Here is a 17,103-nt window from a genome sequence, read left to right as displayed (position 1 = left end):
CTGAATTCTATATCTCCACTTCATTTTCATATGACTCCTATAACTTAAATTTTGATCCTGCCACTTCTTGGTAAATGTATGCAGCTAGTAACGGGAACTCCTAGTTTTTAAATCCAAGAAATACGCCTACATTTCTAATCGTCGTTGACTTTGTTGTGAAATCTTACACTATATATTTGCCAGGTCTCAAAATCCTTCCTTCTTCTCACACCAGTGATCTCCAAATCCTTATCTGTTGCCACTTGCTTGAGTGATATTGGGATCCATGTTTCTAACTATCTATTGTACATGGCCACCTTGAAATACCACAGTAGCCTCAATATGGGCATGACCAACATTGTACTTTCTTCTCTACTGAATATTTTCTATTCCTTGAAGGTTACTAAAAACTGAGAATACTAGAGTCTTCCTACTCCCTCAAAAGTTCTAGCTATTCTGCCCTCTAAATATCTCCATCTGCTCCAACCACTTTTTCCAGAAGTGCTTCTTTAACATGTTAAGTAAAAAATATCTTGGGGGAATGACAGAAGAGGTGATCCAAGTGAGGAAACTTTTTTTTCTGTGAAAATAAATTGATTTTATCAATAATCAAAGAAATATATTCTCCCATGCGGAATACTTTTCAGAACTTTAATTATTAGTGTACCCTGTGACTCTTTAAGAAACATGTACAGTACACAGCATTTCTCCCAACATTAACAAAGAAATAATAGAAAGAAAATGCAGCAGAATTTGCCTGGATTCCATTGTTTCTTCTTTTTTTAGGTCATCTTAACCAGAGTTCTTAGAAATGTTGTATGAAGGAGTGATAAATTGACATTTCTATGTTGTGAGAGTAATGGGCAGCTCTGTAGTAAAAATGAGATCTTTGCCCCCCTTCCTCAGAAATTTTAAGAGATGCTGAGTCTTCTTTCACCTGTACTAAATTGCAGAGTAATTTCCTGCTCTCTATTTTGATTAATAAATCAACCAAATTCATCAAATATTGATTGAGCACCTGTTTTGTGATCGCTATTAAGGATAACAAGAAGGATAAAATGCAATTTCTTTCTACAGGGCAGAGAGGAGGGGAGACACATTTGTAAAAATCTTAATGTGATAAATGTCATGACAGATGTACTAGGTTTTGTGGGAGCATAGGGGAAAAAATTATTTCTCCTGCTTGGGAGACACAAGATAAGTGGTTTGAGGAGATTCTGAACAATAGTTTGAATGTTTTCTTTAAATGGAAGCTAGAAATTGTGCACAGTGAAAAAAAAGAGCCTTGTTTTATAAATGAGAATTTGGGTTCATTATGGTAAAATTTCTCTAAAATTTCTCTAAAAGGTAATAAGTAGCAAAAACAAATTTGAGCTCAGATTGGCCCAACAACAGTGAGGAGGAAGAAGGAAGGAAATGATATTCCAGAGACAGACAAGAAAAGACATGATGTATGAGAAGGTGTCATTCACTAGGGCACCATAAGCATTGAGGTATGGCTGAAAATGGAATGCTGGGCCTATGTGCAGCTGTGGGCTGGGGGAAGTCATCAGGAGATGTGACAGGTCTGGGAGCACTGGCAGAAGACAGGAGACTCACAGTGTAACAAGGAACATGAACATCACATATTACCCTGTCATGGGGGTTCTGCAAAGATGCCTGTATGGGCAGTGGATTGTTTTACAGAGCAGGAGCACTACATGTATTGATGTTCACCAGTTTTACAGTGAACCTAAGTAGTCTTGCTCCTCATTGCAGGAGGATACCATTCTTGTCCTTGTTGCAAACATGGCACTGAGAAATGGTCCAAGAAAAGGGTAGTCAGAACTTTGCATGATTGTCATACCTAGTAAAACATGCAGGAACACTCTGGGCTCAGGTTGATTTCTCTCACAACTGGAAGGTGAGAAGGGAAAAAGCAGATGGATCACAGGAGACAAAACTGGGAAATCAGGCAAGAATAATATCACTGAGAGCTTTAAATGCAAGATGTGGGAGTTTTAGCTTTTGCCATATACACTGGAAAAGGATGAAGGCTGTTTCCAGGTGTGTACCAAACACCTCTGGATTTGTATGGATGGCTTAAACAGCTTTTCTAGGACCTCCTCCTTCCCACCCCCTACCTATGTTTAGTCAAGGAAAAAAACTTTCTAAGTGGTCCCTTTCTGATTTTTTTTAAACTTTCAAACAAGAGAGTTGGGTTACCTCTCCTTTTTGATAGAAGTTTTATGGCAGCCATATTTTCTGCTATGTGAAAAAGACTGTTCTACAGCAGGAAAAACAATCCTAAAACTGCAGAGTATGGGATTTGTAAGCAGTCCTGTGAGACTATAATTAAGCCTTTTCTATCAAAGACCTAGCTTAACTTAAAAAACCACCATTTTGTAACCTGTATAAGCTTTTGTGTCTTTTGTAAGTTTCCAAATCCTGAAAACTGCAAATGTCAACACCTCCCCAAAACCCAATTCCATTCTAGACCAATTAGCCAATTAAATACAACTAAGAGACCAAATTTCATTTTTTTAGCCCATCTTCATTCCTCTATTCCTTTGTCTTCACTACCCGTGAGATAACTCAATATGCTTCCAACATGTTCCTTTTTTAATCAACTTTTTTAAGAATCATTTTTCCAAGAATTCAAAGAACATAACAATTTGTGACATAGAGTAATTTTACTTTTTAACTACTATTCTCCTCCTAATTCTAATCCCAACATTACCTACTATTAATAATAACTTGTGGATATTATTTGGGGGTTACTCATATAAAAATTGATACACAAAGAGTTTCCTTATTTTGTTTTTAAAGTAGGACCACAGCTTGCTTTTTCCTTTGAACAATGTCATTAAATCACCTGTTATTCTTGATTATATGCCTTTACCTACCTCTCCTGGCTTCATGGACACGATTGCCTATAATTTTTCACTCAGTAGACATTAATATACATTTATATTATCTGCCAATTTTGTGTACAGTGAACATGCATATATAAATTTGTTTAAATTCTATCCAATTATTTTGTCAGAATATTTTTTCATGAATTGGTGTTGCTGGGACAAAGGGTAGATGAAACTTCAATTTAATTTAATTTTTTGCGGGTCTGTGAATGGAACCCAGGGGCATTTGACCTCTGAGCTATGCCCCCTGCTCTATTTTTTATTCTTTATTTTGAAACCGGGTCTCACTGAGTTGCAGAGGGCCTCACTAAGTAGCTGAGGCTTTCCGCGAACCACGATCCTCCGGGTCTCAGCCTCCTGAATGCTGGGATTACAAGCATGCGCCACCACGCCCGGCTGAAACTTTAAATTGTAACTTCTGATTCTCCCTGAATGGAGACACAGTCTTTGTCTTTTTTCTCAGTGTTAGTCTGTAAGGGTACATGCTCTCACATATATCACAGGACCATTAGATATTTGTATTTCTAATCTTTAATAATGTGATATTTCTGAGAAATTGTTTTTCTCTATTAATTTAAGCTTAATCATCTTACATATCTTTAGTAGTCATTTCTGTCATTAGAATTTCTCCTTATATTCATCTCTATTTCTCTTAGAATATTAATGTCTTTGCTGCCAACTTATAAGAGCTCATTTATAATTAAGGATGCTAAACTCTTAATTGTGTACATTGCAGATGAAATGCCACAGGGATTGGCCACCACCACCACCATTTATTTTTCATTGTTATTCTATTGTATTTTATGCTCAACATGCTGCATATTTAAATACAATCATATTAGCTGGGTATGGTGGCACACACCCATAATCCCAGTTTTTGGAGGCTGGGACAAGAGGAACACAGGCTCAAGGCTAATCTCAGCAACTTTGGCCCTCAGCAACTTAGTGAGACCCTGTTTCAAAATAAAATAGGGCTTGGGGTCTGGCTTGGAGATAGAATGCCCCTAGTTCAATCTTTAGAATATATAAATAAATGCAATCATATTATTTTTATTTATAAGAAAGGCAATGAGAAACCATTGAAAAATTAAACACAAAAAATATAATTAAGGGTTTTTTTAAATTTGTTTTTAATGTAGTACTAGGCACCAAATACAGTGGCATTCTACCACCCAGCTACATCCTCAGGTCTATTTTTTATAATATTTTGAAACACGGCTTCAACTAACTTGCAGAGGGCCTCACTAAGTAGCTGAGGCTGGTCATAAACCTGGGATCTTCCTGTCTCAGCCTCTCAAATGCAGGGTTTACAAGGGTATGCCACCATGCCTGGCAGAACTGAGTTTTATTGGAAACTCAACTATGACTCTACTGGCTACTAAACTGGCAAGGGCCTAGAGTCAGTGAAGACTGATTCATCCAACCATGAGAGGCTACCAGGTCAAATCATGGTGGAAGCCATGTAGTGGGCAATAAAATTATATAGACATGTATGGGCTATGATCTATAAGAATGTGGCAATTGGTTGAACTAGTAGGATAGGTGAGAATTAAACTACTGTATCATCACAAGGTATTATCCATTTAGGTATATTTCCAACTGAATCCTAAAAAGCTAACTACTATCAACACTCTTCATAAAAGAAACAAGGAGAAAAGGAGGGAAATAAACAATTATTTATCAAAAGTATGATCATAAGGTAACTAAATATGAGTACAGAAATTATCATTGACTGGAACTTTTTAAACATTTATAATATGCCTCAAGAAAATACTTATTTTTCTATATATTTTAAATACAAATTGATTTTTTTCCTGAAATTTGTGGGTTTAAATACATAGAGAATATAAAGTTTTTTGGTTTTTTGTTTTGTTTTGTCTTTTTGGTGGTACTGGGGTTCCTGGAAACCTTTCTACCTCCGGGCTACACTCCCAGACCTATTTTATATTTTTATTTGGAAACAGGGTTTCTTAAGCCAGCGAGGCTGGCTTCAAACCTCCACAATCCTCCTGTCTCCGCTTCCCAAGTGCGGGGATTACAAGTATGTGCCACCACACCCGGCATGAGAATATCAAGTTTTATCATACAGAATCCTGAGAGAAAATAGTTGGCCATTCTGAAATTGGATTAAATTTCTATAAAAGAAATATAAGGTACAGTGCAGTTCTTCCAAACTAATCACTGTGGATAGGACACTATTTCTATCTTTGAAGGAGAAAAAGTATTTATCAGAATCCAGAGAGGTTTGTGAGACTGAAAGGTAAAGAAATGCAGATATCCTGCAGTAACTACAGGTGTGAGACCTGGGATCCACCCTCCTCCACCTGCTTTGCCTCCTCTCTGACTTTTGCTCCCCATTAGCTGCCTGGGCAGGAATGTCCACTGAAACATTCCAGAAACCCAGAGGAGGGTGGAGAGTTCATCAAGAGACTAATTAACACATGCCATCCTTGAGCCTTTTACATGGAAGGAAAGTTGTGATCCACAAGACAGGGGGCACACTGTGCCCCATCAGTACTATGACAAGCAAGACCACAATAAACAAAAGCAGAGAATTAACTCCAGCTCACCTACTGAAGCCAGCCACACACTGCAGAACCCATTCCTACTTGCATTAATTCATCTTTAAAATTGCATTGTTTTCAGGTAAAGTACTGCCTTCTGCCTTCTTAATCGAATGATTTGAAAAAGCACTATTTTGCAAAAGCCCAGTCTTTAGTTCTTATGTTACATATGTGAATAAACAAACTTCATTTTACCATAGAATTAAACTATAAATAATAAGTTATTTTATAAATTAGACAAATAATGAAAATGTGAACTTTGCTCCTAAGAGTATGGGATTAGTACTTAAAGGGCGGGTGATGGGTAACAAGTATTTGCACACTTGGTATTTTATTAGAATGAAGGAAAATAATTCTGTTGATTTTTCTACTTGCTCCATGATATAACATGAAGAATTTTTAAACATATATCTAGAATGACATTTTGTGGTAGAATTAATTACATCACATATGGAGCAAATTTTACAAAGCACCATCACCAAAACATAGTGGTCCTCAAAAATCTCCAAAAAGGAGAAGAAACTAGCCAGTATCACTCTCCATGAAGAACAAAAACATCCCCAGAGAGGTTGAGTCATTTGCTAGAGGTTCCATAGCTAATAAATGATAGTGTCAAAACTAAGCTTCTTCAGAACTATAAATTCATTTTTACTTGCTATAATATGACAAATTATGTTAACATACCTGCATTTTCCATTTATTTATCAATGACAATGACTTAGTTCTTTCTCAGACCTACTCTTTGTCTTTGTTATAAATGTAAGATATCTCCAAAGATGAGTTGAAAAAGAAATATTTAATAATCTGAAGCCTTTTGTACCTGAATTTACAACGTCAGAAAGTAAAATTTAGTCTTGCTTTTGTGAACTAAAGCTCCTAGCCATTCAAACAGATTCATCTAACTTTTTCTACAAACAGTACCCTGAGGAACTTATTGACTTCTCAGCATTTTGAGTCTTGCCATGTTATTTCTCTTTCCTTTACCATTTAAAGTTGATCAAAAACCTTAAAAAAAAAAAAAGACTGTTTATTTTACCCAGAATGAAATGTGTTCCAAGCCTGGTGAGAACGGCCTGCTAATCTCTTCATTTTATTGACCTACTTCAGTTTCAGCTCATTAAACACAGACATCTCAATGATCAAAAGAAAATGAACCAAATGTAACTTGGTATAACTTCGCTGAAGAGGAGTTATTCAAAAAGCAAATAAATCTGTACAGGTAATTTAATATTGACAGTCTCTCACTTAAAGAATATATACGTAATGAACAAGGACATCCAGGAATCATTTTTTCTCATTCCACCTGATCAATAAAAGCATGCTCTTAGCATACTTTTCACTGAACTCCATTCTCAGATTTTATTCTCTTCCAACTGTTAGACAAGGTAAAGCAGAAAAGTAAAAAGATTACTGCAAAGATTATTTCATTATATTGCCTATCTGCAATTATAAAAAACTAGCTCGCACACGCTTGTAATCCCAAGCATTCTGGAGGCTGAAACTGGAGGATCATGGCTCATGGACAGCCTCAGCTACTTAGCAAGGCCCTTTGTAAACTCAGTGAGACTCTGTTTCAAAATAAAAAAGACTAAAAAAAAAAAATAGACTGAGGGTGTAGCTCAGAGGTACAATGCCCCTGGGTTCTATTCCCAGTACTGCAAAAAATTAATAATAATAATAATAATAATTAATAATAATAATAATAATAAATAAAATGGATTTGTTTACCACAATACAGAAGAGAGGGAAGTAGTCAAACTCACTATCCTAATATGAGTAATACAAATTTAAGTTACAAAACAAGAATTGTTTAATTAGCTCCTTATTTTCTAAGATAACACTGAAAGAGGTCTTGAAGACTGGATAAATCCAAGTGTCCAATCCATAAATAAATAGATGAAGAAAATGTGGTATATACACATGGAGGTTAGGCCTGTTTTGGGGAGATACTGGTCCAAGAATATAAAATTATAGTTAGAAAAAATAAGTTCTAAGCCGGGTGTGGTGGTGCACGCTTGTAATCCCCACGCTTGGGAGGCTGAGACAGGAGGATCACATGGGTTCGAAGCCAGCCTCAGCTACTTAGTGAGGCTTTCAGCAACTTAGTGAGACCGTTTCCAAATAAAATATTTAAGAAAGGTCTGGGAGTATAGCCCGGAGGTAGAAAGCCTCTGGGTTCCACCCCCAGTACCACCAAAAAAAAAAAAAAAGAAGTTCTAGAGATATTTTCCACAACATGCTATATATAGTTAGTTATGATATACTATTCCTTAAAAAATGCCCAGAGGAGATAATATATGTTCTCACAACCAAAAAATGGTAACTATTTGAGTTACTACATATTTGAGTTACTACATATTTCATTTCGCTAGATTTAAGCTACCCAAATAAGTATACATACTTTAAAACATCATGTTGTATATAATACAATCTCTCAATATAAAATGAATAAATTTGGAAACAAGGCTATGTAAGTATTTCTAAATTTTCCATTGTTTGAAATACTTTAGAGATAAATTATATCTACTACTCTATCATTTTTTTATGATTTAATAGCAATTGTTTATGTGCTTTTTCTGAAAGTCTGTGGCCATTCTACTTGGTCTGCATGAAGTCTAAGCTCCAAGTCAGAATCCTTCAACAAACAATGATCTTCTCAGCTTATCATATTATCAATTATGCTTTTAATTTATCTATGTAATTAATATGATCTTCTCATATTATGTCATCCCCTTGATAATATGTACTTCACTCCCAATGTATAATTAACATGGGAAGAAACTGAATCTTTTTCTAATTCATTGCTATTAATTTCTTCATGGAATAGAATGTGCAAAAACTTACATCCAAATTAAACAAACTAATCTAGAGCCAAATTCAAATTGCATTTAGTTACCTTTTATTTGTCTTTATTCTCTCTTACTTTAAGGCACAACAGTCATACGCTACATGATGACAACCGAGCTGATTGAATGAACCCCTTAAATGCTAGCTAGCTATCTCTCCTTTCCTGGCAGAATATTTGAGAAAACTCTCTTCCAAATATTTGTCTGCAGCCGGGAGTGGTGGCACATGCTTGTAATCCCCATGCTTGGGAGGCAGAGACAGGAGGATCATGCAGGTTCGAAGCCAGCTTCGCTGGGTTAAGAAACCCTGTTTCCAAATAAAAATATTAAAAAAAAAATAGGTCTAGGAGTGTAGCCTGGAGGTAGAAGAGTTCCATCCCCAGTACCACTAAATATTTGGCTGCCAATTCATTCATTCATTTCAAGAACATTAGATAATATAGATAAAATACCTTTAAATTTAAAGATAAAAGTTTTTAGTGACTTCATAGAAATATAAATATAAATAATATAGTTCTATAAATATAAAATAAATTTCTATAAATATAAATTATAGTAGCAGTTACATGAGAAAAAATACCTGTGAGAATGATTCACTCAAAAACACAACCAAGTCCAGATTATATGTTAATATGTCTTGTCTATCATATGTTTTAATCTATATAAACATTATAATTATAGTAAGTCAACTATTAGCTAACTATAAAGAGAAGATTAATTCTACACATCAAAAATGTTAATGTTGCCCTAATCACAAAACAAAGGGAGAAATCAATTATAAATTCTACTCTCAAGTAACCTATGATCTAGTAAAAGGGAAGAAATATTTATCCAGGTGTGGTGGTGTATATCTGTAATCCCAGCACTTGAGAGGCTGAGACAGGAAGACTGGACCATAGGTTCAAGGCCCAGCCTGAACAACTTTGCAAGACTTAGCCTGAGGCAACTTAGCAAGATCCTGTTTCAAAATAAAAATTAAAAAGAGCTGGGGGTATAGCTTGGAGGCAGAATGCCTCTGGGTTCAATCTTCAATACTGAAATATACATATACATGTGTATATGTGTCTATTACCATATGTTACATTTTACTCTACATACATTTATACAATCAGTATTTCTACTTCGAGTCCCTACTTTAGATTAGAAATAACCAAGTATTGACCTATATGTCATGAGTTTCAGGATTCCAGGGGTGATCAAGGAAAAGACAGAACTGTAAGATGGAAGCTTTATTAGGATGGCATTGACCTTTATTTGTATGGCACTTGGATAGTACCTGAGACCTTCCAGGGATGAGATGCAGTGGCATCACAGAAGGGATGCACCCAGGGAGCGCTCAAGAGAAAGGAAATGGAGAGGCAGTTCGCTTGTCTAGATGTCACTCAGCAGTAAGACAAGAAGTCCCTGCACCCCAGAGAGCTTTAAGAGGCAGCTTAGAGAGAGTCTTGGAGTCTCTTATAGCCCCATAGTTTATCTATGGCTTGTAGATGCTGGGTGGAGTATTGTGGGGCACACAAAGCAGGTAAGCTCTAAATAGCTAAAATTATATTTATTTTAGTTGTTTTTTTTTTTTAAAGTGGATGAGTAAAAATGTAAGTTAGGCCTCAGTGAGCTTTGGCTAATGGTCCTAGCCTACTATGAGGAAGAAAAAAAATGGAAGCCCATCTTATCCCATGTAGATAGCACCAGGACACATAAAAAGTATCACCACAGAAAGCCGGATCTCATGCTCTTTGCAGCTTTACTAAATTAATAAATATTTCAACTCTTATTCTGCTCCAGGCCTTGCTCTTGAAAACAGATGGTCTACAGTGAACAGAGTACTCATTAGGACGAACAACATCACAGCAAAAGCCACTGCCATGCAAAGAAACTTCAGGGACTTTCCTTCCAATTTCAGGATGGTGACGACAGAACATGAAACCAAGTGTGGGCTCTTTCTCGGTGTGGGATCCTACGTGACTGCACGCGCCAGTCACAGGTCTGTGAAACTGGCCCACAGGGAGCTGCTCTCTATTTCCATCACACAATCTAGTGATGAAAGATCTAGAGTGAAAAAGAAAAAAAAGAGATGTGCCATCCTAAGTGCCCTGCTTGAAGGAAGCAAAAGAGATTCTACAATAACTAGTATGATCCATTTAATGAACTTTGAGAAAGCCCTCCCTGAAGAGCCCACATTTAAGCTGAGAGTTGAAACATGCAAACAAGCCAACTATGCAGTGAGTGTGTGTATGTGTGTGTGTGTGTGTGTGTGTGTGTGTGTGTGTGTGAAGGACTCACATTTTGTACAATTCATGCCAGGCGTTCTCAACCAGGGTGATTTGAGCTTCCATAGACGGCTGGAAATGTCCAGAGAATATTTTAACTGTCACATTTTGATGGGGGAGGTGCTGGCATTGCTACTGGCCTCAAGTGGGTAGAGCTCTGAAATGCTTCTGAACATTCTACAATGCACAGGATGTCACCCCACAGCAGAGAATGTGTTCATTCCCAAATGTCAATGGTGCTGAGGCTAAAAAACTCTAGTGTGGAAATAACATAGATCATTTGCAAAACATGAGTAAAATCAGAGTGCAGTATGTGTGCCATTTATGTCCTAAGCCATGTGATTTAGGGGCAGTGGGTAATGGAAGTCTAATTTTCCAATGTCAAGAGAGAATATAGCTTATGCTATGATTAGTCAACAGAATACTATACAGCCACAAAAATATGCTTAGAAAATTGTATAATGGAATAGGAAATACTAGTATGTTCATAACTTAAAAAGCACATTACAGAGAAAGACAAAATGACTCCATGTTCTTTCAAAAGTATATTTCTATGTTTAGCAGAGATTTGATGAGGGTACTGAAAAGAAAGGTGTTTGGATGGTTATTTCTGTGTGTGTGTGTGTGTGTGTGTGTGTGTGTGTGTGTGTTACTGATGATTGAATCCAGGGTCATTCTACCTCTGAGCTACATCACCAGCCTGTTTTTTTTTTTTTTCTATTTTTGGAAACATGGTTTAGGTAAGTTGCAGAGGACCTCAATAAGTAGCTGAGGCTGGCCAGGAATCTATCCTCCTGTCTCAGGTTCCCAAGTATTTGGATTACAAGGGTATGCCATCATGCCCACCTTGGGTGGCTATTTCTGAATGGTATAAATATTTTACTTTCTTTCCATTTTTCAGTACTTTAAATTTTTTAAAGTGTATCCTTTCATAAAACTATAGAAATACAAAATCTCATTTTCTTTCTATAAAAGTTTGTATATACTCAATTTACATGGTAGCCATATGTGGACCTGATGCAGCTAATAAGAACTCATGACATTTGGTGATTCACAGAAAAATGAACAATCACAGTATAATTACTGAAATCTGGAATTCATTATATTTATCTAAGTAGAAGAATTAAATGTATCATTGGTACTTTCTTTTCTTCTAGTTGAAGGTTGGGTTTTTATGAGAGAAAGGTTTATATAGAAAATGGCTATTCTCTTTTAACATCAATTTCTAATGCTTCTCAACTGAGTAGACAAGGCACCACATTCACAGAGAATCTATCTCAACGAGGCATATGTTTGAAGTCTTCCATGACTCCATTTTAACAAAATGGAAAATTTACCAAGAGACCAGTCATTTGTAAATCTATCTATTTAGGAGAGGTACCTAGTTAGAATGTTATTCTTGGTCTTACCAGCTAATGACAAAAGAAATGTTATAGATATAAAAGACAATCTTATAATATAAGACAATGTGGAAATCAGATGATACAAACATATAAAGTCGGAGAGTAACAAAATCCATATTCCAGAAAGATTCTTAATGGGCTAAAAACAAATATAACTTTGTACCTTTCCTAATGGCAATTATACAAACACAGGATGTTGGTTGCCTAATAAAGGGAAATTTAAATTATGAGATGGATGGAGACACAAATAATACTTATAGTTGACATATAATATTAGTAGTTGACAGCAATATTTGTATTTGACCCTATGATGGAATAGGGTGTGACAGTCACACTCTATGGGTCTAAAGTAGACCATTCTCACTCCTCTGCCATCCAGCTTCACTAAAGGTCTGGATAAAAATTGAACATATTCCTCTTAGACACCACAGCACCCACTGGGCTTGCCAGAAAAGAAAGTGACAAAGTGCCCTGGTACTGGAACTGGGTTTTGATGGTCACTATTCAACATAAACAGTATGCACAAAATAAGAAATTGATGGTGGTATAATACCACCTGAGAGCTGTGGTACAAGAGGACATGGACAGAAACACTTTGCAACCACAAAATGACAGAACATTCCCCCGTCTCACCAACTCTAGCTACTACGGCCTCTTTATTGAAGATAGCCACCAACACTTTAATCTTCCTAAGACCTATATGAGACTTATCGAAATGGCCCATTCCCAAATTGCCCCCACTTCATTAAACCTCCTCCTAATCACTCAGCAAAAGTATAAATTCTGTAAAAACCCACCCAACTACTTATTACCAAGACACCTATGGTTCCTGTAGTTTACAATTTCCATTGGTGCAGCAAGCAAAATGAACTTAATTTGTTTGACCACAGGCTTGTTTCTGGTGGATCTTATCCAGTGGGCTTCAACCCAGAGTAACTCTGACATTAATAATATGCCCTAATGTCATCTTATGGAATTAAATTTTGACTTTGGAAATTTGATTGCCATAACTATGCTGCTCAAGCAGAAAAGAAAGAGGTTAGTTTATGAGAGACAGTACCAATTTGTGTGTGTGTGTGTGTGTGTGATACTAAACTCAGGGACGTTCTACCCCCACACCCTTTTTATTTTTTATTATCTTAAAACAGGATAAGTTGCTGCGGGTCTGTCTAAATTGCTGCGATCTTCCTACCTCGCCCTCCCAAGTACTTTGATTACAGGTGTGCACTCCACCACTCCACTAGTGACAGAGTCTCAATTTGAGGTTTTTGTCAATGAGTGATGATGGTCACCAGCCATCATATGCTACTTTACCAAAAGCCCAAAGAGATGGGGCCACTGGCTTTTAGACAAGAGCCTCCAAAACCAAAAGCCAACTAAACTGTTCTCTTTACAAGTCAATTGCCTCAGGCATTCTATTGTAGTAACAGAAAGTTGCCTAAAAGTAAGCTTTCACAAGTCATTTGATATACAGTATACTTGATAAAGAGGTTTTTTTAATCAAAGAATACCTGGCAGTTTTAAAAATACTTGCTATATAAATTATCTGAAGTAGTCTTTCACTTTTTATAAGTCTCTAAGTAATTCTCTAAGAGATGAAACAACACATGTATGATCGATGTGTGTGAAGAAAATTTCAGTGGGAAAGCATTATCCCCTGCCCAATAAATAAAATAAAAATAAAAGGGCCTATAAAAGACACTTCCACTAACGGTCCTTTTCTGAATAAAATAAACAAGAGCAAAGGGCACCTTGACAACCACTTAGGAAATAAAATCAGAACACAGGGAAATCTGTAATTCTAATCACATTTACACCTTCTTTCCTTTTTTACATTTCTCATCCAAGCATCCTTAGGAGCTCAATAGGCTTAAAAGAATTGGAGCATTGTAGAGAACAAAGGTGAGGGAAATCTGAGAAACAGCTTAAATGGCTGTTCTCACCATTTTAATAACTTCAAATTGGATAGCATGTTTTCCAGAAGATATAAAAGCCAGAAATGTAGGAAAATTGTTATTTTATCTGCTAATATTTTACAAATGGCATTTTTTCTTGACATCTCAGGAATTAAGCACTGTGGCAAAAAAAAAAAAAACAGAAAAAAACTTAAAAATACATTTCCAAGAAAAAGAAATATCAAATTAAATCTATTAAAATTTTTAATAAATGAAAGGCTGTGTGCTAAATAACCACCTTCATTAAAAATACTTATATTTGCATCCTTATGTGGAAGTGACTATTTACATATTAATATGTTCCCTTCTGAGGATATCAGGAAATAAGGTGCCCAATTACTCTATTCAATCATGCTAAATGATACAGGTTAGACATAATGTAAAAATAAAGAAAATTTATGAAACATGATATATGTGATTTACTTAAGTTGAGAATGAGATTTTCCTAGTGGAAAAAAGAAAGACGTCAATGTGAAAAGAGAGTTTCATATTTTCTTGAATTATCCAAATAAAGGACCAATGATACAGAAACAAGATTCAGAATTACCTCAAATGCATAAATGAATGCCTTTTTATTGGGTAAGTCTCAATCAGAGTAACAGTTTCACATGACTTTTTCTTAGTGAAAATATCAAGAGAATTCAGCATTTCTTCACCAGCTCCAGGGAAGTCCTAAGAACACAACTCTGCCCAGCAGCCCCTTGAGTTGAAACAGCTGGGATTCTTCCAGCACTTTAAGCCACAAAGAGAGATTAGCAATGAGGAAACAGTCCCGAATGACTTGGAAAGGCAGATCCTGGCCATCCTGGCACTCTGTTAGCATTCTGCATATCAAATGCAAATTATGACAATCATTTCCTCCTGTGCAGGACAGATCTTGCTTTCCCTTTCATCCTGGTAAAATGCTAGCTCCGTGATTAATGCTGAGAAAGTTGCTCTTCAAAAGAGATGAGACATACAAGGTTCTAGAAACCCAACACCTCCTAGCCAATGTGTTGCATTCAGCGGGTACCAGAAATATTAAGATATGAGAAAGGATTGATAACATGGCCTTCCTGGAGAGGTGTCAACAGTCTGCCAAAGCTGTAGTATTGGGGGGGAAATATCCAATAATTCAAGGGGTTTCACAGATCAACACTCTCACCCCCCCCACCACAATCAGCAGCTAAGTGAAATTTAATTCTTAATGAATACACAGAAATAGGAAAACACATATTTATGAGGGTATTTTGTTTGGGAAGAGAATTCCCCTAAGCTGAAAATATCAACAGTGTTGATTCAAATAGATTTTTTTTAAAAAGAAAAGCATTTGGTGGTGGTGCCCAGGTATTCAAATAAATATTTATGTGTTTAAGACTGGTCATAAAAACACAAGTGGATTAAATGTTCCCAAACACCCAGATTTTCTTTCTGGGATAACAAGGATGGAGTTCATCCCACAAAAGCAATCAGGAAAGGTGCTACAGCTGGGTAGGGTGAAAGACAAGTCTCCTCGCCTTAGAAACTCAGGTAAAGGGTGCATTTTAGACTCCTGCATCCTACACAAGTTTTTGTTCCACCATTAACTTCAAGGCTTTCATTCCTCTGTGTTGTCATTCAGAGGCACAGCTAAGGAGGTGCATTTTCCCCTGTTAGATCTGAGTTAGCTCCAGACACCTACTATGGCATGAAACAACTAAGATCTATTCTTTCAGATAGAATGAACACTGGCATTCCTGCCAGCAGACAAAAAATATGCAGGATGAAAACGCAGGCAAAAGGCTCTTAGAGAAACCATAGCCTACGCTGCCCACACTAACTGTATTCTTCCCTTTGGATCTCTGGTGTTATCTTTATTCATGCTACGTGGCTCCCAATAGAGTTCGTTTGCCTGTTGACTTAACACCTTTCTGGCTTCATTCTACCCAGTGGCTCTGGGAGAGACAGTGGGCAGTTAGGGTTCCTGCAAGGAAACCCTGATGCTACGTGCGGGGACAGCTGGGGTAGAGGCGAAAGACCCCATTTCTGAGTGTGTACAGGGTCCGGGTCCTAATTACAGGAAAAAAAAATGCCCTTGTTAGCGCTCCATTATCCGGCAAAGGAGTATAATGAAGGTGCTTTTAATATCAAACTTGGGACAACCAACCCAACTCCTTGAGTTTGTGGGAATGCAATAACCTCAGGAGCCCCCGTGGAATTCCTTTCCGGAACAGAAAGGCAGGCAGCCTACGCTGTCCCATGTGTCTGCTTTCCAGCTCCCTTCGCTGCATCACCCCAGGCTGAGGGAATCCGGTAGGGAGCAAACGCCCGGAGCTCGGCGGATCGCAGGCTCGGTTCGGGAGGTCCCGAGAGCTGCGCAGCGCTAGGGATGTTCTCACAGCGCATCCCCCGAGGTTTCATTGGGATTCACCTTGCGCAGCTGGAGGACCCCTAAGGTTATCTTCCCACGAAGTGCCACCTCCGAGATCCTAGGGAGTGGCACGCAGGGCGAGCTCTCAAAGCCCCCTGCACCGCGTCCAGACCCATCGCCAGGCGCCGTCCAGCGGCCGCTTACCTGCCCGCGGCGAATCCGGCAGCCCCTTGACAGCTCCCGCGAGCCGCCCCTGGAAAAGTTTCTGAACTTCTTCGCAGGTCTGTTCACCCTCGCATTGGGTAGACCCAAGGAAAGCCAGAAGAAGGAGACATGGAAAGCCCCTGCGCCAAGTCCGTGAATCCATCATCGCTATCCGCGGCACCCCTGTCCCCGCAGTGGACCCCACTCTCCCCGCGCACCCTGCGCCTTGGGCGCTGGAAGAAGACTGGCAGGGGAGGTTTTCAAGGGTGTGATGAGAGACCAGGTGCAGAGGGACTGTGCTCGGAGCCCGATTTCACCTGGAGAGTTGGCTTTCTCCCAGAGAATCCTGAGACCGAGATTCTAGAGTTTGCGGGCTGAGCACTGCCAGGTGTCCCTCCTAGCCCAGTCGCGCAGATTCTGCGCAGGCGAGGAAAAGCGCTGGAGCCTCAGAGCTCGAGAGCATCCGGCTCCGGCCACGGCCGCTGCAGCCGCCGGCGCGGGCTCGGCTCCCAGCTGCCAACCTGAGTTGAGCTCGCCCGCCGCCTTCGCGGGATGAAGCCACGCCCCCCGTCACGCCCCCGGGAGGCCACGCCCCCGCAGAGATGCTGTCCACCCCAGGCCCCTGCTGGAGAGACAGCGCAGGGCTGCTGGAGGGGAGA

At 38.4% G+C, this 17,103-nt stretch overlaps 1 protein-coding gene across 1 annotated transcript in view; it reads right to left on the bottom strand.

Annotated features, from left to right (window-relative positions):
• GPC5 (glypican 5) overlaps nucleotides 1–16,610 on the bottom strand; it is a gene marked incomplete at both ends in the record, with an annotated part of 697,712 nt that extends 681,102 nt beyond the window's left edge. The window contains one exon of the mRNA XM_080690276.1: nucleotides 16,445–16,610. Within this exon, the coding sequence (XP_080546402.1) occupies nucleotides 16,445–16,610 (166 nt within the window). The remainder of the gene's footprint in view (nucleotides 1–16,444) is intronic.
• Nucleotides 16,611–17,103: the final 493 nt, after the last annotated feature.

The sequence above is a fragment of the Muscardinus avellanarius genome (genome assembly GCF_963383645.1).
Source record: "Muscardinus avellanarius genome assembly, chromosome: 2".
NCBI lineage: Eukaryota > Metazoa > Chordata > Mammalia > Rodentia > Gliridae > Muscardinus > Muscardinus avellanarius.
Note: the sequence above shows the minus strand (reverse complement) of the source record. Positions and strands in the feature narration are given on the sequence as shown.